Below are 22,252 nucleotides of genomic sequence, written 5' to 3'. Positions count from 1 at the left end.
CTGTGAGTCGTCCGTCTCTCTCCCTGAGTCTTTGAGCGAAAATAGTGTATAGACAGGAATTCCTGAAGTCTAAACGCCTCCCACGATGACAGGAGTGTTATTGGGAAGAGTACAAACGAGGAGATAAAATCTTCAAGGATTAGGATAATCTGACGATGGGAGGTTAAAACTAACGGTTTAAAGGATGAGCCAGGTGGAATGGTTTGGCAGGGGCAATGAGGAGCAGGAAGACACCAGCCCCTACTCCAGAAGCTGTGGGACCACTGGTTTGGCAGGAAAAGCCACCCCCATTTAAGATCACAGCTACTAGTGGAGAAGCGGTGTCGTCATGGAATAGCTATCTTCCCATAAACTTTTCATGGTATTCATATTTCTCCTTAGATGTAGAAACATCAAATTTCAGCGAATGTAGTGAATTGCTCAGTACCTCAGAGCAATAATGACTGATGAAGAGCTAGGCATTGGTATCAATCTTACATTGAGATTGTAAATGCAGTAAAACGGGAGGATTCTGTAGGTGAAGGAGCATGTCTTATTAAGAGTTTTCTTCCTGGCCAAGCGCAGTGGCTGAAACCTGTAATGCCAACCCTTTGGGAGGCCAGGGCAGGACGTTCCCTTGAGCCCAGGAATTGGAGACCAGACAGGGAAATACAGGGAGACTTCGTCTCTATAAAAAAATTTTTTTTAACTGGTCAGGCATGGTGGCCTGATCTTGGGACTACAAGTTTCAAGTACTCAGGAGGCTGAGGTGGGAGGATTGCTGAAGCCCAGGAGTTTGATTGAGGCTGCAGTGAGCTATGATGCCACCACTGCACTCCAGCCTAGGCAACAGATACCTCAGTAATAAAAAATTTTTTTTTAAGTTTCTTCTTATTTCTTGGTGAAACATAATTTCTTTATTATAGTTAGCAATTTAAAAACTGGCATTGGTTAAAAAATAATAATAGTATAAAGCTAAATTAGGAAACAATTCATCTAAAAACCTGCTCTTTTGAAGGTAACTTTTTTTCTCCCTATAAACATACATTGGCCTATAAACCAATATTCTTCTTTTTTAAAAAAAATGGAGTCTACTGTTTACCTATTTTTCTAAACTAAAAACTTTTCAAAATTTTGTTTAGACACAAAAATAAGGTGACTGTGCCAAACTTTTGATGCCAAACATCCGCTCTCTGAAAATTGAGTGATCACTATTCATATGCCAGTTATAGCTGTATCCTTGATCTACTCTGCCTTCCCAAAAGATAAGATGTATTGACACACTCAATCGTAGCATGCGGGGAACTGAGCCTAAAAGGTTAGGGGCACTTGGCATCAAAGGTCCCTTCTGCTTCCCAGGTCCTTGCACTCTGGGTCTGTGATGGGAGGAGCAGCCTCTATGATCTCCCAGATGCCTTTGGGGTCATTCTTCCAGTGTTAATGGACAGCAGGTCCTGGCTTCAGTTGACATGACCAATCCAAACTAATCTCCTAAATCAGTTGCTTATCTCTACTGTTGTTTTATCCAGAACAGGTTTTCTAATTTTTTTTCCAAAGTAGATAGGCTGTGAATTTTTAAAATTCTTAGTTCTGTTTCCCTTTTAATTAATAATTCTGACTTTCTGTGGGGTCCCTCCCACATGTGGGAATTCTGGGAGATACAATTCAAGCTGAGATTTGGGTGGGGACACATCCAAACCATGCCATTGATGACACTGACAAAAACAACAGGGAAAGGACTCCCTATTCAATAAGTGCTGCTGGGATAACTGGCTAGCCATATGCAGAAGATTGAAACTGGTCCCCTTCCTTACACCTTATACAGAAATGAAGCTGGGTGCTGTGGCTCAACTCTGTAAAAATTGGTAATAATGTCCCCACTTTTAGTTACTTGAGTCTTTATTTTTTAGTCAGTCCTGCTAAAGTTTTCACAATTTTGTTAGTCTTTCAGAATAATCAACTCTTGGTTTGGTTGATTTTCTTTGTATTCTTCTTCTCTATTTTATTTATTAATACTTTAATCTTTATTATTTCCCTCCTAATCACTTTCTGTAAGATTCTCTTTTTCTAGTTCATGAAAATAAAATTAGGCTGTGGATGTCAGATCTTTCTTCTTTAATATAAGCATTTACAGATATAAATTTCCCTCCTCCTACTGCTTTTGCCTCATTCCAAAAGTTTTGGCCATTGTTTTCATTTTCAGTTGTCTAAGGTATTTCCTAATTTCACTCCTGATTTACTCTGACATATTATTTAAGAGTGTGTTGCATGCACACGTATGTTTATTGCGGCACTATTCACAATAGCAAAGACTTGGAACCAACCCAAATGTCCACCAATGATAGACTGGATTAAGAAAATGTGGCACATATACACCATGGAATACTATGCAGCCATTAAAAAGGATGAGTTCATGTCCTTTGTATGGACATGGATGAAGCTGGAAACCATCATTCTGAGCAAACTATCACAAGGACAGAAAACCAAACACCGCTGTTCTCACTCATAGGTGGGAATTGAACAATGAGAACACTTGGACACAGGGTGGGTATATATATATATATGTACACACGTATATACACGTATATATGTACACACGTATATACACGTATATATGTACACACGTATATACACGTATATATGTACACACGTATATACACGTATATATGTACACACGTATATACACGTATATATGTACACACGTATATACACGTATATATGTACACACGTATATACACGTATATCTGTACACACGTATATACACGTATATCTGTACACACGTATATACACGTATATCTGTACACACGTATATACACGTATATCTGTACACACGTATATACACGTATATCTGTACACACGTATATACGTGTATATCTGTACACACGTATATACGTGTATATCTGTACACACGTATATACGTGTATATCTGTACACACGTATATACGTGTATATCTGTACACACGTATATACGTGTATATCTGTACACACGTATATACGTGTATATCTGTACACACGTATATACGTGTATATCTGTACACACGTATATACGTGTATATCTGTACACACGTATATACGTGTATATCTGTACACACGTATATACGTGTATATCTGTACACACGTATATACGTGTATATCTGTACACACGTATATACGTGTATATCTGTACACACGTATATACGTGTATATCTGTACACACGTATATACGTGTATATCTGTACACACGTATATATGTACACACACATACACGTATATATGTACACACATATACACGTATATATGTACACACACATATACACGTATATATGTACACACACGTATATATGTACACACATACACGTATATGTGTACACACATACACGTATATGTACACACACATATATACACGTATATGTACACACACATACACGTATATACACACATATGTACACGTATATATACACACATATACAGGTATATATACACACATATGTACACGTATATATACACACATATATACACGTATATATACACACATATATACACGTATATATACACACGCATATATACACGTATATATACACACGCATATATACACGCGCATATACACACGTATATATACACGCGCATATATACACGTATATATACACGCGCATATATACACGTATGTATACACGCGCATATATACACGTATATATACACGCGCATATATACACTTATATATACACGCGCATATATACACGCATATATACACGTATATATACACGCATATACACACGTATATATACACGCATATACACACATATATACGTATATATACACACAATACACGTATATATACACATATACACGTATATATGTATATATACACATATATACGTATATACACACATATATGTATATATACACACATATACGTATATATACACACATATATACGTATATATACACATATATACGTATATACACAGATATATACGTATATATACACAGATATATACGTATATATACACATATGTATATATACACACATATACACACATATACACATATATACACATATATACACGCACATATATACACATATATACATATATACACACATGTATATGCACATATATACACATATATACATATATACACATATATACACATATATACATATACACATATATACATATATACACACATATACACATACACATATATACACATATATACATATACACATATATACACATATATACATATATACACATATACACATACATATATACACACATATACATATATACACATATATACATATATACACATATATAAATATATACACATATATACATATATACACACATATATACATATATACATACATATATACATACATATATACATACACATATACACACATATACACATATATACACATATATACATATATACATATATACACACATATATACATATATACATATACACATATACACACATATACACATATATACATATACACACATACATATATACACATATATACACATATGCACATATATACACATATATGCACACATATACACATACACACACATACATATATACATATATACACATATATACACATATATACATATATACACATATATACACATATACACATATATACATATATACATATACACATATATACACATATACACACATATATACATATGTACATATGTACATATGTACACACATATACATATGTACATATGTACACACATATACATATACACACATATACATATATACACATATATACATATATACACATATATACACATATACATATATACACGTATATACACATATATACATATATACATATATACACATATACACATATACATATATACATATATACACATATATACATATATACACACATATATACATATATACACATATATACATATATACACATATATACATATATACACATATATAAAGTGTGTTGTTTAGTTTCCACATACTTGTGAATTTTCCACTTTTCATGATGTGATTGAATTTCAGCTTTTGTGATCTAGATTATAATTGGAAAAGACTTTTATGGTATTAAACTTTTGAATTTATTAAGATGTTTTATTGAATTTATTACAATGTTTTCAGCCTGTAGTGTGAGAAAAATTACAAATTATTGTTGAATTTATATTGTATTCAACCAATGGAACACTACACAAAGCCACAAATACTAAGAATGCAACTTCGGAATAGAGGAGGAGGGGAAGACAGGAACCAAGTGTGAACAGATATTATCAAAATAATGCTGTGAACTGCAGTATTTAGTGTACTCTGCATTTCAACTCAGGTGTCCCTGAATTATTTGTAGATTTCCTCTCTTAGATACAATTTAAAAACATCGCGTTTGCTCCTTTTAATTCATTTAACACATAGTGAACACAAAGTGATAATCAGTGTTAAAGTTGTGAAGATGCAGCAGAAAACACGTCACTGACATTCTAGTGGTAATCAACTTTGATATGTTCATGATTAGTTTTGTAAATGTATGAATGAACTCTTATTCTAAGGTCTGTCTCCTGAATAACTGTAACTGTCAAACTTCTGTTTGAAGCCCTACTGCACAACTTACAAGGGTTCTCCTCTATGACAGTCCCAGGACCACTGGGGTATGCTGAGCTATGGCTGAAACAGGCTTTAACTTAAATGTTTTTTCTCCTACAGGACTGGATGAAATGTATCATCAGCATGGATTCTGTGATAAATTACAAGATACAAACTCAAAGGGAACTGCTTTCTATGTGCCTCATATTTTAATGTTTCTCCCCTTTGTGAATGCTTAGGTGAGACTGTAGTCATGAAAACTGAGTAAAGACTTTATTACACACATTACTGAGGCTTCTCTCCAATGTGGACATTCTGAAGTTGAAGACTTGATGCCTGAATGAAGCACATACCACCCTCCTCATACTTCCATAGTTTCTCTCCCGTGTGGAGCTTCTGAAGCATAATAAAATTCAAGTGATCCAGCAATTCTATTACTGGGTATATCCAAAGGAAAGGAAATTAGTATGTCGAGGAGATATCTGCACTCCCAGGTTCATTGTAGCACTACTCACAATAGCCAAGATAAGGAATCCACCTAAGTGTCTATCAATACATGAATGAAGAAAAGGTGGCATATATACACAATGGAATCCTCTTTAGACATAACAAGGAAACAAAATTTTATCATTTGTGGCAACATGGATGAGTTTTCAAGGACGTTGTTAATATAAGCCAAGCAAAGAAAGAGAAATACTGACTGTCCTCACTCATATGGAAGTTTTAAAAAGTTGATTTTGTAGTAGAGAGTAGAACAGTGGATGTAGACAGGCAAGGAAGTGTAGGAGGCAGGTGAGATGGCCAAAGGTTGGCCAACAGATACAAAAGAGGTAGAGGGGAAGAATAAGTTCTACTGTTCTGCAGCACTAAAGGTGACTATCATCAACAATTATTTACAAATTGCTAAAAATGTTGTAGTCTCACAAATGCACCACACTGTAACAGTCTCTGTTGTGATGTATCCCCTGGAGTTCTTAATCTCACGTCCAATATGATTAAGAAGCACAGACACAAGGGTGAAATTGGAGTAAAAGTTTAATAAGTGAAAGAAAAAAGCTCTCCACAGTGGAGATGGGGATCCAAATAAGTTGCCCAGTATGAGGCTGGGGTCCGGGGTTTTTATGGACTGGGAAGGGGAAGGAATGCACTTAGCCTGCGGGCTGTCTTGGAGAAAGCGTGATTCAGCTTGGTCTGGGACCTTGGCCCGGGACCAATCAGGAACCGAAGTGATGATTCATAAGGGCTATTCAGCTTGGCCCGGGACCAATCAGGAGTTGAAGTGATTATTCCTAATGGCTATTCAGCTTGGCCTGGGACCAATCAGGAGCTGAAGTGATGATTTACAGAGGCTGGGCTTTTCCTTTTCCACAAAAGAAAGTGCCAACCTGAACCTACTGAAGCCCATTGTGTTCATGCCCACAAAAGAAGAAACTTTTTCCTGGGAGCCTGCTGATTATACAAAGGACAAAGGCATTTCTGTGTCTGGTCTTGTTCCCTTAACTGAGTGAGCCGGAGGTTTGTGCGAGTTTTTACCTGAATGGGCTGGAGGTTCTGCTATCTGTGCAGCCATGGGCATGTCTCCAGGCACAATCCCCTGTGCTAGTTCCCTTATCAGTGCCTGTAGCTTGATTGTCTTCCCCAGGCTGCTTTTTGTGTTATGTGGGGATGAGACACTGACCTGTTTGGCTGGGGGTCTCCAGGGACCCTTCCCTTGCTGTCTACCAACTCCTCTCAAATGGATTTTGAATTTTCCAACACAAAGAAATGGTAAATGTTTGAGGTAACAGATACACCAATTACACTGATTGGATCACTATAAATTGTATGCACACATTAAAATAGCACGTTGTACCCCATAAATATGAACAATTATGTGTCATTTAGAAATAATGATAAAAGTATATCCAGATTCAAGCGCCTCTTGTAGCGTCTCCCACAATCCTCACATTTGGATGGGTTTTCCCCACTATAGTCTCTCGGCTGGTCTTTACGGTATGTCCTGTGTACAAGCCTCTTTCCACAGTCCTCACATTTGAATGGTTTTTTCTGGCAGTGGAGTCTCTTATGATTCAAAATACTTGAGGCCCGGCTAAAGCTCTTCCCACATTCCTTACAATTATAAGGTCTCTCTCCCGTGTGGACCCTCTGGTGCAAGTCAAGATTAAACTTAGTAACATAGCCCTTCCCACACTCCTCACATTTATATGGCTTTTCACCACTGTGGGATCTCTGATGGGAAGATCGTCGTGAATTTGTATAAAATCCCTTCCCACATTCTTCACATTTGAAGCTTTTTTCTCCACTGTGGACTCGCTGATGGTTCAAAAGGCATGAGGACCATCTGAAGCTCTTCCCACATTCTTTACAATTATATGGTTTCTCTCCTGTGTGGACCACCTGATGCTTATAAAAATCTAGCCTACCAATAAAGCCTTTTCCACACTGCTCACATCTGTACGGTTTCTCTCCTGTGTGGACCATGCAATGCCTATTAAGTGCTGATCTCTGATGAAAGCTCTTATCACATGTATCACACCTAAATGGTTTTTCTCCTGTGTGAACCATGGAATGGCTCTTAAGTCTTGACCTAAAATAGAAGGTCTTACCACATATATCACATTTGAATGGTTTCTCCCCAGTATGGATTCTCTTATGTTCCTTAAGCTGGGAATCATGAATGAAGGCCTTCCCACATGCCTCACAAATGTAAGGTTTCTCTCCTGTGTGTAATTTATGATGAACATTAAGTGCTGATCTACGACTGAAACCTTTCCCACATTGCTCACATTTGAATGGTTTCTCTCCAGTGTGGACTCTCTGATGAGTTTGCAGATGTGAGCTTTGACTAAATTCCTTGCCACACACATCACACATAAAGAGTTTCTCTCCCACGTGGACTCTCTGATGAACATGAAGAGCTGAGATGTAACAGATGCTTTTTCCACATTCATCACATGTATAAGACTTCTCTTCTGAGTATAACTGCTGAGGAAGATCAAAGATGGGAACATCACTGAAGGACTGTTTACACTTCCCACCCTGGGAAGGTTTCTGTCCTGTATGAATTGTGGGTAGTCCTGCTTCAACCTGGGAGGGGACATCACCATTTTCAAAGAACTGAGAGTTATTTATGATACAGTCCTGAGACCTGGTTAAGTCTTTTGCAATTTGTTCCCATATTTGCTGGCAGGACCACTCTTCATGTGCTCCTGCTTCTGGAACAGACTCCAACTCAGTTTGGATCTTGCCTCCTATAAAGACACAGATTTAAGAGATGTGTACAGGTGAAGCCTTTATTCAGTGATCTCAAGGTTTCACACTTAGGACATGACATTAAACTTTAATGAATACAGAGAATGTTCAGTTTGTTTTCCAAGTACACCCTGATTTCTGGTTTGCACGAGGCCAATTCAGAACCACATCATGTCTCACATGTGAAATCCTTGATAGAAATAATAGACTTAATTTAAAAATATGATATACATTTAACTTGTTACTATTTGTAATGAATTTCCTAGTCAGTCCAAAATCTTGCATGATAAATTATGAAAATAAAAATTTATGTACATAATGAAATATGAATCAAAAGGAACTTTAAGGAAAAGCAATAACTTAATCAACACTTTGTATATTTGTGTTTATGCTGTATATCCTTATAAAGAAGTTAAACTAGGCCAGGTGCGGTGGCTCAAGCCTTTAATCCCAGCACTTTGGGATTGATCACTGGAGTCCAGCAGTTCGAGACCAGCCTGGGCAATATAGCAAAACCCTGTCCCTACTAAAAATACATAAATTAGCCAGGTGTGGTGGTGCACTCTGTAGTCCCAGCTACTTGGGAAGCTGAGGTGGAAGAATTGCTTGAGCCTGGGAGGTGGAAGTTGCAGTGAGCCCTGGGTGACAGAGCGAGACCCTGTCTCAAAAAAAAAAAAAAAAAAAAAAAAGTGCTGGATGCAGTGGCTCACACCTGTAATCCCAGCATTTTGGGAGGCTGAAGTGGGCAGATCACTTGAGGTCAGGAGTTCAAGACCAGCCTGGCCTTGAAACCCCGTCTCTGCTAAAAATAAAAAATTAGCCACGTGTGGTGGCACATGCCTGTAGTCCCAGCTACTCAGGAGGCTGAGGCAGGAGAATTGCTTAAACCTGGAAGGCAGAGGTTGCAGTGAGCTGAGATTGAGATCGTGCCACTGCACTCCAACCTGGGAGATAGAGGGAGACTCTGCCTCAAAAAAAAAAAAAAAAAAAGTTAACCTAACCAAAAAGAGGTTGGGACTTTGTCCTCAGCATCTGAGAGGTAATCTCTAGGATCCTGAAGTGTCATACCTCAGGAGAGTGTCTTGGTTGGCTTGAAGGCAATCACTGGATCACTCTGCATAGTGAAACAATATAATTTATGGTTGCAACTGGCAAATCCTCTGGGGGATTGGGAGTGGGAGATGCTCCTCTCCATGTCAGAAATAAGCAATGTGATTTAAGGTGGAGCTTTAGGTCACAGAGAGTTAGTGGACTAGGAGACTGACTAACCACCTAGGAATCATCAATCAATACTGGCTCCGTAATGGAGACCCAATAATTACTCTGGATCCCAGCACTTAGGTGAGTTTCTGTGACTGACAGTACTTTGAGTCTAAGTCATACCTTAATCCTGGGAATGTAACACATCCTACTCTCCCAGGAGAATACAATAGAAGGTCCGCATTTTGTTATTCTCATCTGGACCCTGTTTTATTTGGTTTTTCTCTAAGTATAATATACATGTTTTCCCTGTAAAAATCAGTCAGTGAGAATAAAAGTATTCAGTGAGTTCTGAGAGTTTAGAAAATTATTGAATGCGAAGGCAGTTTTGAAAACCTCCCGAATTTGCACTTGGTGTGAAGTGAGAGCAGTTCTCTGTAAAATGTCTCAGTAAATTTTGTAGTTGGTTGAACTCTGCACAACATTAAACATCAAACACTTCATAGTGTTTCTATGTACACATTCAAAGTATCCCTGCACAAGAATTTTGCACAGCATATGTAAAATACTTCATCTTACTTTTCTGTATTGATGTGGACAGTAACTTGGTTATCTGAAAGAGTACAGAGACACACAACTACAGTTCTGAGGGGAATCTGAAAGGCTGTCCTTCCAGGGGTCCACAAAGGGGGATGCTCCTGAGCAGACAATCAAAAATGTGAAGAATCACATGAAATGAAAAGAAAGCCTATGATGCAGATAAATAGGACTTTATAACTTTTTATATTGAAGACTACACATTAGTGAGCTATGAAATACAGTTAAACTCTGCAATAAACATTTACAAAAAAGAACTGGAATGTAAATTATCACAGCATCATGACAAGCAGGAAAGTGGTCATTCCATGAAATGCCTCCTAGAGTCACTCATACACATCTACAGGCATGAAAAATGTTTGTCCGGGTTATATTGAAATATGTGCTTCTTACTATGGCTCATGCTTGCAAAACATTCAAAACTTTGTCAGGATAATACCAAGTCCTGAATTAAGTAAATTCTTCCAATGGAAAGTTAAGTTGCAGAGGTTGAATCTTGGAAAGGATTAATAGGTAAGTGTGTACCTATTGGTATACAGTGGTACGTAGATATATTTAATATACTGTCACGTATAAATAAGAGGTCTTGGCTGGGCATGGTGGCTCACACTTGTAATCCCAGCACTTTGGGAGGCTGAGGCGGGTGGATCACCTGAGGTCAGGAGTTCGAGACCAGCCTGGCCAATGTGGTGAAACCCCGTCTCTACTAAAAATACAAAAATTAGCTGGGTGTGGTGATGGGCACCTGTAATTCCAGCTACTTATGAGGGTGAGGCAGGAGAATCACTTGAACCTGGGAGGCGGAGGTCGCTGTGAGCCAAGATTGCACCATGGAGCGAAACTCCATCTCAAAAATAAATTAATAAGAAATCTTTAAGGAGAAAGGAGAATCTTCAGGATGTTTCTAGTTTTAGAGGGCAGTTTCCCAATTCCTAACAGGTCATAAAGTTCACCAGTTCAAAATACAGCACTAAATCTATAAAAATCAAGAAAAAATTGTGTAAAATCTATATCCTTTAATGTTTTTGAAAACAAAACTTGTATGACATAAAGATGCAGAAATAGACACATTTATGAAGAAAGAGGACCAGAAATAGAGTAAATGTTCAGCTACATGACTTGTGTCCCCTCATCCTCATTCTTCCCCCTTCTAGTACGAAGAAGGAGGAAGCTGGGGCCAGTGAAGTGTATATAGACTTTGGAAAAGGCAAATGGGCTGCAGATGGGTAAATCTTTCAAAGGAAATGTAGCTGGAAATCCTCATTCAAAAAGAATTTCTTCCCAGATATAAATATGCTCCCTATGGAAAGCTCCAGGGTAAGTCTCAGGGAAGGCATCTTACTCAGTGTGGTCATAAAAACAATGCTTAGACGTTTCCACGGGACATGGGTCAATTGTACACACCTGAAACCAATCATGTCAAGGGAACCTAAGAAAGTCAGAACTGGATAAGCAGCCATCAGCAGGCCAAAAAAACTGTTCTGCAATATACAGTCAGCCTTCCTATTATGTTACACAGCAAGGGGGATTAAAACGGCAGACGCCATAAAGGTCACTAGTCACCTAAGCAGAAGGTAGGAAGATCATCCTGGTTTATGCAGGAGTGACCAATGCAATCACAAGGGACCTGAAAGGTAGAAGGCAGAGGCTTAGGAAGAGTGGCAGAGGGAATGGGATTATGGAAGAATGGTCAGAGATGCAAAGTAGCTGCCTTCGAAGATGGAGACGTGAAACAAGAGCCAGGGAGTGTGGACAGTGCCTAGACACTGGTAAACCAAAGTGAAGTTTTCCCTCCAAGAACATTCAGGCAGAAACAAAGCCCTAGGGATGCTTGGATTTTTGCCCAGTGAAATGTATCAAACTTCAGGCCTAAAGAACAGAGAGATAATAAATATTTTTGTTTAGTCCACTAAGTTTGTGGTCATTGGTTACCACAACAGGCAATACAGTGTCCTTGGCAGGACAGAAACAGCAGGGAAGAAATGTGGCTGGAAATGATGGAGAAAGATGGAAAGGACACACGTAGTCAGAGAGGCAGAATGAGATGAAGAGCAGACCACATAGGTCTCTAAGATGCACTTAAAGAGGTTGTAACATCAATAAAAATAAGAAGTTATAAAAGCTTTTGAGGAGAGGAATGACAATCTGACTTCCATTTCCTAAGGATCGCTTTGGCTGCCATGAGAACACATATTAGGGTGGGAAGGGTGGGAACAGGGCCACCAACTGGAAGGCAGTTGTAATAATCCAGGAAGGAGATGCGGTCATTTACATCAGAGCAATGCAAATGGGCATGGACAGAAGCACAACAGGTGGGAGAGTCAGGTACAAGGACACACAGATGCTTAGTTCTTACCTGAATTCCCTTCTCTTTGGGTTGCTGTCCCCATCATCCAAAACTTTTCTTCCCTTAGGAAGTGGCAAGTATCTTGGTGGAACGGTTGATGCCCTGTGAATAGGTAAGGTCACGTGCTGAATCCCAACACATTCTGGGTAATATTTAGGCAAAATTTACTGGATATTTAGGTTCCCAATGCACACTCAAACTTGAACACTCTAAGGTACAAAACCACTGCTGAGGCCTGATGTTCAGACACAGAAGATGCCCGTGCTCACCCACTGAGAGCAGGTTCCTGAAGTTCTCCAGCATCACATCTCGGTACAGCTTCCTCTGGGCAGGGTCCAGCAGCCCCAGCTCCTCCTCAGTGAAGACCACAGCCACATCCTTGAAGGTCACTGCCTCCTACAACATCAAGAAGACATAACTTCAATCTTATGACCAAGGACTACTGGGGGAGAAGCGGCATTGAGCAGGGGAAGGGGATGAGTGGAAAGTTGCTCTCAATATTGAGGGATGTAGGTCAACTTAGAGATTTCCCACTCATTCTGCCTATATCCTGACAATGACACATACTGATTTTCCTGAACTCCACCAGAAGTGCAATGATGAAGTCTCATACATTTATTCTGTGCACTCATTGAGTCTACTTGTATGTAACCCTCTAGGACTTTACATGCTGCATCCTGAGCTACCCATATATAGGTTCGACACATCTTGCCAACTGCCCCAGCAACATTAAACAATTCAGTCCCAACTTTGTTGGGTCCTCCTCTCTCATACTCAAACCCTGGATGCTATTGCTTTTCTTTAGTATTTGCTAAACTAACAAGTTTTAGGTAACTGTGGGTAATTTTCAGGGTGGCCTTGAATCATTCTTTCTTGTGTATAGTTTTGAAGAATAAACATAGAACATGCTAGCAATGCAATGTTCCTGTCCTTCCTAGGGAAGATAATGTCTTGAGTTAGGGAGAAAGTGCCCAGTAAGTCGTATTGCCCCGGAGGTATATAACCTCGGGTGGGCTGCCTTCTGGGGTACCTCTGCTCTGGTGGAAATGGGGTCAAGATTCTACCCACCCCAGGACGTTTTCTTCAGCCTTGGATGGCCACCTCACAGTGTATCCTACACTTCTGTGCTCCCTTGCTGCCAATTTGTAGATAACAAATCTGCTTCACGTAATCTGTTGAGTGAGATCGTGTTCTGTCTCACAGGACTCACACAAGTTGGTAATCAGTGCACAGTGAACCTACTCCACAGTACCAGTGTGGACAGCTGAGTGGGACAGTTATGTAGTGTGTCCTCTACTCTCAAGGTACAAACCACAAATGTTAATTGCAGCCTTCAGTGTCCTGATCAGAAGCCAGAATGCATCACTGTACATCCTAAGGGTCTGCCCCTTCCTAGCTGTGCGGCCTTAGACATGTTTGCCTACAGGATTTACTTTCCTCTCTAAATAATAGTCCTTATTTGGCACAGTATTTTAAAGGATTAAACAAGGAAATACATAGCATTTGGAAACATCTGTGCCACTGTTTAATGAACATTAGCTGGAATCATTTTTACTGTTGTTACTAGCATTACCTATTTCATGGCTGCATAGTATTCCAGAGATCTGATGACCTACTTTTAGCTACAGTAAAGAATATTTAATTTTACATATTTTCCATTATCAATCCTGTAAAAAGCATCATTAAGTAATGATGTAGCAAGATGTAAGAACATCTTACTCTCTCATTGTTTAAAATAATAATTTCAAATGAAAATTAAAACGTCAAAAAATAAGCACATTTAGAACTGTGATCATATAACTGCATGCTTTCTTCCCAGTTTTTTACCTACCTCCATAATCTTTGAACAGAATACAAGTACTTTGCTTCTCTTTATCATGGCCAAGAGCAGGTTATAAGTATTCCCACAGTCTTGGTAATCTGATTTGGGGAACAAATCGTTCTATTATTCTCACTTATTTGATTACAAATCACTTTTCACTTTTCACACATCACTTTTCAAGGTTATTGGCTATCTCTACTTCTCCTTTTACATTGGCCTTTTAGTGTCCTTTGTTCCTATCTGTTTGGAGTTTTTCCTTTATTCTGTGCTCAAGGTTTTGATTTTGAATTTTATTTTCTTTAGGTATCCACGTGGCAAACATTTCTGCCCCAGGTCATTATTTCTTCTGGTAACATTGTGTGAGGCATCTTTTGCCATAAGGGATTTAAAGATTTTCTATAACAACTATGGTAATCAGTATACTTCAGTGCCTGGAGTAGATGCCATGTTATAGTGACATGTGACAAGAAGTTACACCAAGTAGGGACAGGGAGGAGAAGCACCACTAGGGACACCATCACTCCACAGGGTACTCCAGACACCCACACCACAGGGCACAGGTTGCTCAATGGAGAATTCTGTCTCTCTCCTTGTTTCTCTTTTTCACCTGAGCCGAATGGCTAACACTCCTGACCTTTGGTTGCCTGTGTACACCTGAGCAGGTTTCTCATATTTCACCTGTTCAAGCAGAAGAAGAGACCAGGAACCTCCTCATTCTGCTGCTCTGAGGAGTAAATGTAGTAACAGAACACAAGTAATTGGCAAAACTTAGTATCACTGGACATTTTAAATGAAGGCTTTCTACTGCTTTGGTTAAACTGCTTACTACATAAATGAATAAGAAGAGACCAGTAAATAAAGCACGTGCAAAGTATGACTGAGACAAGGAGAACACAGAATCTAGCTCTGCCAGTGTGAAAACTCCAACAATATTTGTGTGGTGCAGCAGTTCATATCCTGTTGTTCTGTGCCTAGTTAAAATATTCTATCTGCAAAACAGCCAATGTGGTACATATCAAAAGTACCCTTTCAAAATTGAGCTAAAATGGCATATGGTTTTCAAAATTAATTTTGTGGGAAAAGGTTATATATAGGAAAGCTGTCACTGCAGTGTTGCTTAAAATATGTCTATGAGCGTGAGGTAGTTATAAATAAAAAGATACATCAATGTAATAGGAATATGATGTAACCATAAAAATGGAAGATTATATAACATATAAAAGAGCACAGTTTACAATTAGATGTATATCATCAATACAAATACAGTTACGAATGTACATGACAAACAGCAAGAGAAGATAAAAACAGATAATTTGAGAGAGGGGAGGTAAGGAAGTGGTAGCACTATTCATTTCTACTAATTTTCACACTCCATAAAATAAATAATGGTAACAAAACAAAACAAAGCAAAACCAAAAACCAAATGCAGTCAACACAAAAGAGATAAAGGAAGCACCTGGCACAAACAGGTCCCCAAATGCCTGTTTTCCCCTTGAATCTTCTCATGACAGAGAAAAACACATGACAATATGAGTAGTGACATGGAATTTTAACAGCGAGAGAGGCACGCCCCCCTCACCTTGAATGTGGTCATTTTTCCTCCTACTTTGGGGAATTTGCAGACTCCTGGGTGATGCAGTTTGAAGGAAGGAGGAATCCTGCCTGAAACGTGCCACAGTCTGCAGAAAAAGAGAGATGTGTGTTGTGAATTAGCCCATGAACGATCACAGCAGCATTATTCATAATAAACCCAAACTGCACACAACCAAGATGCCTTCCTCTGGGTAAATGGATAGGCAAATGGTGGCGTATCCATACCATGGAATCTTATTTGGAAATTTAAAGGATGTTTCCAAAGCTCGGAAACATCATGCTAAATGAAAGAAGCCAATCACAAAACCCATGGATTATACGATCCCATTTATATGAACCATCCAGAATAGATAATGGTATATAGAGAGAATATAAGTTAGTGGTTGCTCCAGATTTAAGGTGAGAATGAGTTTTTATTTTTTAAGAGATGGGGTCTTGCTATGTTGCCCAAGCTGGTCTCAAACTCCTGAGCTCAAGCTATACCTCCCACCTTGGCCTCCCAAAGTGCTGAGATTACAGGCATGAGCCACCGTGCCCGGCCTGAAAATGAGTTTTAACTGTAAGTGGGCACAAGAAGTCCAGTTAGGGGATGAAAATGGTCTAAACCGAATCATGATGATGGCAAAACCACTATGTGAAATTCCTAAAGATCACTGAATTGTACACCTGAAATTGGTGAATGCTATGATACGTAAAAAATACCTCAATAGAATTGGAAAAAATAATTGTTAGTTTACATGTCATTTAACTTAACAAGACTGAGTCCATATTGATAGAATATTTATAGTTGAAGAAACTAATAAATAAATGGGGGAGAACTGGCAGTTCATTTTTATAGTGAATGCCCATTAATAATGTATCTCCCCAGAAGAAACTTGACTATTTCTTTTAAAAACGTAATTTGATAGTGGACAAATCTGAAAGACATCATCTTGGCCAAATGAATGAAGTTGAGATCACCAATGAAGAGCCAAACCAACATCGTTTGGCCCTGTTATGTTACAATAGGAAGGAAACCTTATCACTTTGGCGGTATCCGCACCAACAATGCATAAGGCCCAGAAGCAATAACAATACATGATCTGAACCTAAACATGAAATATATCAGATAAATCCCAATGAAAGTCTTTCTCCAAAATAACTTGCCTACACTCTTTAAAAATACCACATATATTAAAGAAAAAGGCTGTGAAATCCTTCCAGATTAAAGAAGACAGAAATGTGACGAGTAAACACAATGCATATAATTAGACTTTAAACTGGGGTCAGGGTAAAGGGTGGGGTAGAAGATAGTTGTGAGGACTATAAATGAAAAAATTGGACAAATTTAATTATGGAACCACATATAACATGATGTTATGGAATATGCTATCTAGCACTATCTAATTATAACACTATAAGCACAATTAGTAGTTTTTTAAACAGATATCTAATATTTAATAAATATCATTTAATATGATATCTTAATATTGTGTAGCATGTTATGTGAGACCCTATAACCTGCCCTTTCTAAACACCTCTTACCAAGTCACCCCATGATCACCATGGAATGTGAGCTTCCTTGCTGCAGAAATCTACAATCAATTGTCTCTGGTTACAGATATATTCCTGGTAGTATTTGGCTGATGGCCACCAACAAAGCAAACAGGAAAAATGTAAACAATCGGCAAATTTGGGTAAAGAGTATATGAGAATTCCTTATACTATTTTTGCAACTCTTCTATAGCTTTGAAATGATATAAAAATGAAAGGTTTTCAACTATCAGGAAATAGTCATAAGGATGATAACAATGGGGGCTGGGCGCCGTGGCTCACACCTGTAATCTCAGCACTTTGGGAGGCCGAGGTGGGCAGATCACAAGGTCAGGAGATCGAGACCATCCTGGCTAACACAGTGAAACCTCGTCTCTACTAAATATACAAAAAATTAGCTGGGCGTGGTGGCGGGCACCTGTAGTCCCAGCTACTCAGGAGGCTGGGGCAGGAGAATGGTGTGAACCCGGGAGGCGGAGCTCACAGTGAGCTGAGATCACACCACTGCACTCCAGCCTAGGTGACAGAGCGAGACTCCGTCTAAAAAAAAAAAAAAAAAAAAAAAAGGGGAATAATATGGATGAGCATGACATAATATGGCAGTTTACTAGTTTATTCTCTATTAGCAGTATTTAAAAATTTCCATAGTTAAAGAAATATGGGAAAACACATGAAGATATTATAACAATTTTTTAAAATGCTTATAAATAAATATACAATAGACACAGAGAAAGACTAAAAAGAAACGGAGGAGAACTGGAAGTTCCATCTCTTGTATCAGACAGTTACCACCTTCACATCTTGGATTCATGGGTAATTTAAAACATGTTTTTTCCTCCTATTAATCTAATTTTAAAATGCTCCACAATGATATGGTTCCACAATACAAAATCCTTATAAAAAGTGAAACAGGATGTTGACAAATTTTTAAAAGACTCCTACAGAAGTCCAAGTCCATGAGCCTTGCTCTCAAGGTCCCTTCAATCAAGTCCTAACTCTCTTTCCCCACCTGATTCCAGCTAGTTCCTCTACCTCAATGAAAATGTATCCAAGGGATGATCAACTCAGGCTCTGACCCAAACTGCCTAGGTTCCAGCTCCAGCTGTACCTCATTCTACTGGGAACTAAGCACCAGGTGTCTCACTCCCATATTTAAAATGGAAAAGAGCGACCGGGCGCGGTGGCTCACGCCTGTAATCCCAGCATTTTGGGAGGCCAAGGCGGTCGGATCACGAGGTCAGGAGTTTCAGACCAGCCTGACCAACACGGTGAAACCCCGTCTTTACTAAAAATACAAAAATTAGCTGGGCGTGGTGGTGCGCACCTGTAATCCCAGCTACTTAGGAGGCTGAGGCAGGAGAATCGCCTGAACCTGGGAGGCGGCCTATTGCACTGAGCCCAGATCTCGCCACTGCACTCTAGCCTGGGCGACAGAGCGAGACTCCGTCTCAGGAAAAAAAAAAAAAAAAAAAGAAAAGAAAAAGAGCAATACCTTTCCACAGAGCCATGGTGTGGCGTAAATGTATTTATTTCCATAAAGCCCTTAGAATTAAGTTACCAATTAAGGTTTAATTATTATCAACACCCATACCCAAGGACACATCCTATACACTCTTGGTTGAGGTGAACATCTCTGTAAAAGAAAAAACCGGCCCGGCGCGGTGGCTCACACCTGTAATTCCAGCACTTTGGGAGGCCGAGGCAGGCGGATCACTTAGGACCACAGGTTCGAGACCAGCCTGGCCAACATGGTGAAACCCCGTCTCTACTAAAAATACAAAAATTAGCCGGGCATGGTGACGCATGCCTGTAATCCCAGCTACTCCGGAACTGAGGACAGAGAATCGCTTGAACCCAGGAGGCGGAGGTTGCAGTGAGCCAAGATCGCGCCACTGCTGCACTCCAGCCTGGGAGACAGAGCAAACCTCATTCTCAAATAATAACAATAATAAAAACAGACTAACAAAATAAATAACTTTTTTTAAAAAAAGAGAAAAGCCAAAGACCACTCGTGTAGACAGCTTTGTCCTCAGTAGCCAAGTCCCTCCCTGCAGCTCTTTTAGAAAAGTCAGGCTGGGGAAGGAGAAAGCTGTCAAACACTCTGAGTCGCCGTCCCGGATACAAGTTAAATGCTCCTCTCCCTTCGTGAAACGTGGATGCAACCCACGCCTTCCTAAAAAGAGGTCAGAGGCGTCCGGGATCATCCAGAGCCCTGCCGGGCTCCAAGAGAAGGGCCGGGGCAGCTGGAGCTCTGACCCCACCCGGGCACCTGACCACTTCGCGGGAAATTAACAGGACACCAAGTGACAGGAGCTGTTAAGTCTTTGTTTTATACCACAACTTTCAACTCCTAAAACAATTCTATCAGGATGGTCCTAAAATCCTCATTTAAAAAACGGCAATGGGAGGTACAGGGAGATTAAGTAACACCCCACGTTATATCGCGAGAAAGAGGTCGCACACTTAAGAGTGGAGGGAGGCGGACTGAGCGAGGTCAAACACCTGGAAAACCCTCTAAACAGGCACACAAGACTAGACAGAGTTCTTCCCCGCCCCCCCGAACCCCCGACGACTCCTCCGGTGGACCTGAGTACAGCCCCCAACGCCAGAAGGCTCCATCGACGGCAACGAAACTCCCCTCCCACCCCTCGCATCTCCAAACCTCAGGTCTTCTCCAGGGCTTCTTATCCCCTTAGTTGACCCCCCAGGTCGTTAGGCGCCCCTAATAACTGGTTCACTTTCGCAAAGACCCGCAAGACACATAGTTGGCTCAAACCACCTTGTTAAGTAGCAATGTCCTGCTCGGAGACCGGAAGTGTCGATGATGCCACAGGCGTCTGGACTACGCTTCCCAGAATCCCCCGAATCCGCCTGCCTGAGCCAAAGTTCCCACGACTCCACAGAGCAAATGGACTCCACTTCCCAGAATTCACAGGTCCTCCTGCCTGGGCCAAAATTCCCACGCCTCCCAAGATACTCGCGAAACGCCTGCGGGAGCCAAATTTCCTGCGCATCGACCGGGCAACTAGACTCCCGCAGGCGTTTCGCTGGTATCTTGGGAAATGGAGTCCATTTGCTCTCTGGAGGCGTGAGAATTTTGGCTCAGGCAGGTGGACCTGTGAATTCTGGCCTATCAACCTATATTTTTATTTTTAAAAAATGGAGTCTCATGTTCTATATCAATTTTTCTAAACTAAAAAAGAATACTTTTCATGGTTTTCTTTAGATAAAGTAACTGTGCCAACCACAGTATGAGGAACACTTCTCTGAAAATTGAGTGACTGCTATTTCTAAACCAGTTACAGCTGTATCCTTGCTCTATTCTGCCCTCCCAAGAGAGAAAAATTTATTGACACGCTGAATCGTAGTAGGCAGGAAACTGTGCCTAATATATTAGGGTATATCTGGCATCAAAGGCCCTTTCTGTCCCCCAGGTCCTTGCACTCTGGGCCTGTGATGGGAGGAGAAGCTGCCATAATCTGTGAAATGCCTTTGGGGTCATTCTTCCATTGTCTTGGACAATAGGTCCTGGCTTCAGTTGACATGGCCAATCCATACTAAATTCATGAATTAGTTAGTTGCTTAACCATACCCTTGTTTTCTTCAGGTTTCCTGTTTTTTTTTTTTTTTTCCAAAGTAGATAGGCTGTAAACTTTTAAAAATTTTAGTTCTGTTTCCCTTTTAATTAATAATTATTTCAGTCATTCCTCACTTCGTGCCTTTCACTACGGGTAGTCAAGATGATTCAAGCAACTTCAACACTTTGATTAGAAATTAATTCAGATAAACAATTATATCATTCACAAATTCTACCTTCCATAAAACACTAGCACCTGAATATAATTCAGCCAAATTCTTTGTCCCTTTATAACAAGAAGCTCTCTTCTCTTCCAATAACATGTTCAACATTTCTGACTGAGGTCTTCAGAATGGCCTTTACTGTCCATATTTCTACCAACATTCTGATCATGACTACCTAGGTATGCTCTAACAAGATTGATGTTTTCTCTACAGTTCTTATTCTCTATTTCTGAGCCCTAACCAGAATTGTCCTTATCAGTCCATTCATGGCAATGTAGGCTTTTCCTAGCATACATGTAAAAACTCTTCTAGCCTCTATCCATTACATAGTTCCAAAGACTGCTACATTTTTAGGTATTTGTTGCAGCAGCAAGCCCACCTCTCAGTACCAATATTTTTTAGTCACAAAATATCATAGCCTGCCTGGCTTTTATTTTATTTTATTTTATTTTATTTTATTTTTGAGACGGAGTCTTGCTCTGTCGCCCAGGCTAGAGTGCAGTGGCGCGATCTCGGCTCACTGCAAGCTCTGCCTCCCAGGTTCATGCCAT

General features: G+C 39.7%; 1 protein-coding gene across 4 annotated transcripts; it reads right to left on the bottom strand.

The window, feature by feature from the left end:
* Nucleotides 1-6,573: 6,573 nt before the first annotated feature.
* Nucleotides 6,574-20,898, bottom strand: ZNF155 (zinc finger protein 155). Of its 4 annotated transcripts, none has more exons than XM_034945131.3 (6): nt 20,680-20,733; nt 16,354-16,453; nt 14,784-14,872; nt 13,222-13,348; nt 12,962-13,054; nt 6,574-8,807 (listed from the first exon to the last, which is right to left on the bottom strand). In XM_034945131.3, exons 3-6 carry the CDS (start codon nt 14,829-14,831, stop codon nt 7,426-7,428), a joined length of 1,650 nt encoding a protein of 549 aa, XP_034801022.2. In that variant the 5' UTR covers nt 14,832-14,872; nt 16,354-16,453; nt 20,680-20,733; the 3' UTR covers nt 6,574-7,425. The 4 variants fall into 4 exon arrangements, with proteins under 4 accessions (XP_034801022.2, XP_057156684.2, XP_003817615.2 ...); XM_057300701.2 differs by lacking the exon at nt 20,680-20,733 and adding an exon at nt 20,563-20,614; XM_003817567.5 differs by lacking the exon at nt 14,784-14,872 and having other exon boundaries at nt 20,680-20,898.
* Between the last annotated feature and the right edge of the window lie 1,354 nt (nt 20,899-22,252).

Source organism: Pan paniscus, chromosome 20, assembly GCF_029289425.2.
Source record: "Pan paniscus chromosome 20, NHGRI_mPanPan1-v2.0_pri, whole genome shotgun sequence".
NCBI classification, from domain to species: domain Eukaryota; kingdom Metazoa; phylum Chordata; class Mammalia; order Primates; family Hominidae; genus Pan; species Pan paniscus.
This window is presented reverse-complemented; position numbering and strand designations above follow the sequence as displayed.

Coding starts and splice junctions, on each gene's coding strand:
- ZNF155 (XM_034945131.3), bottom strand. CDS start 14,831: ATGATAAAGAGAAGCAAAGTACTTGTATTCTGTTCAAAGATTATGGAG. Junction 13,055..13,221: donor CAGGAACCTGCTCTCAGTGG/GTGAGCACGGGC, acceptor ACCTATTCACAG/GGCATCAACCGTTCCACCAA. Junction 8,808..12,961: donor CCAAAGAGAAGGGAATTCAG/GTAAGAACTAAG, acceptor GTGTCTTTATAG/GAGGCAAGATCCAAACTGAG.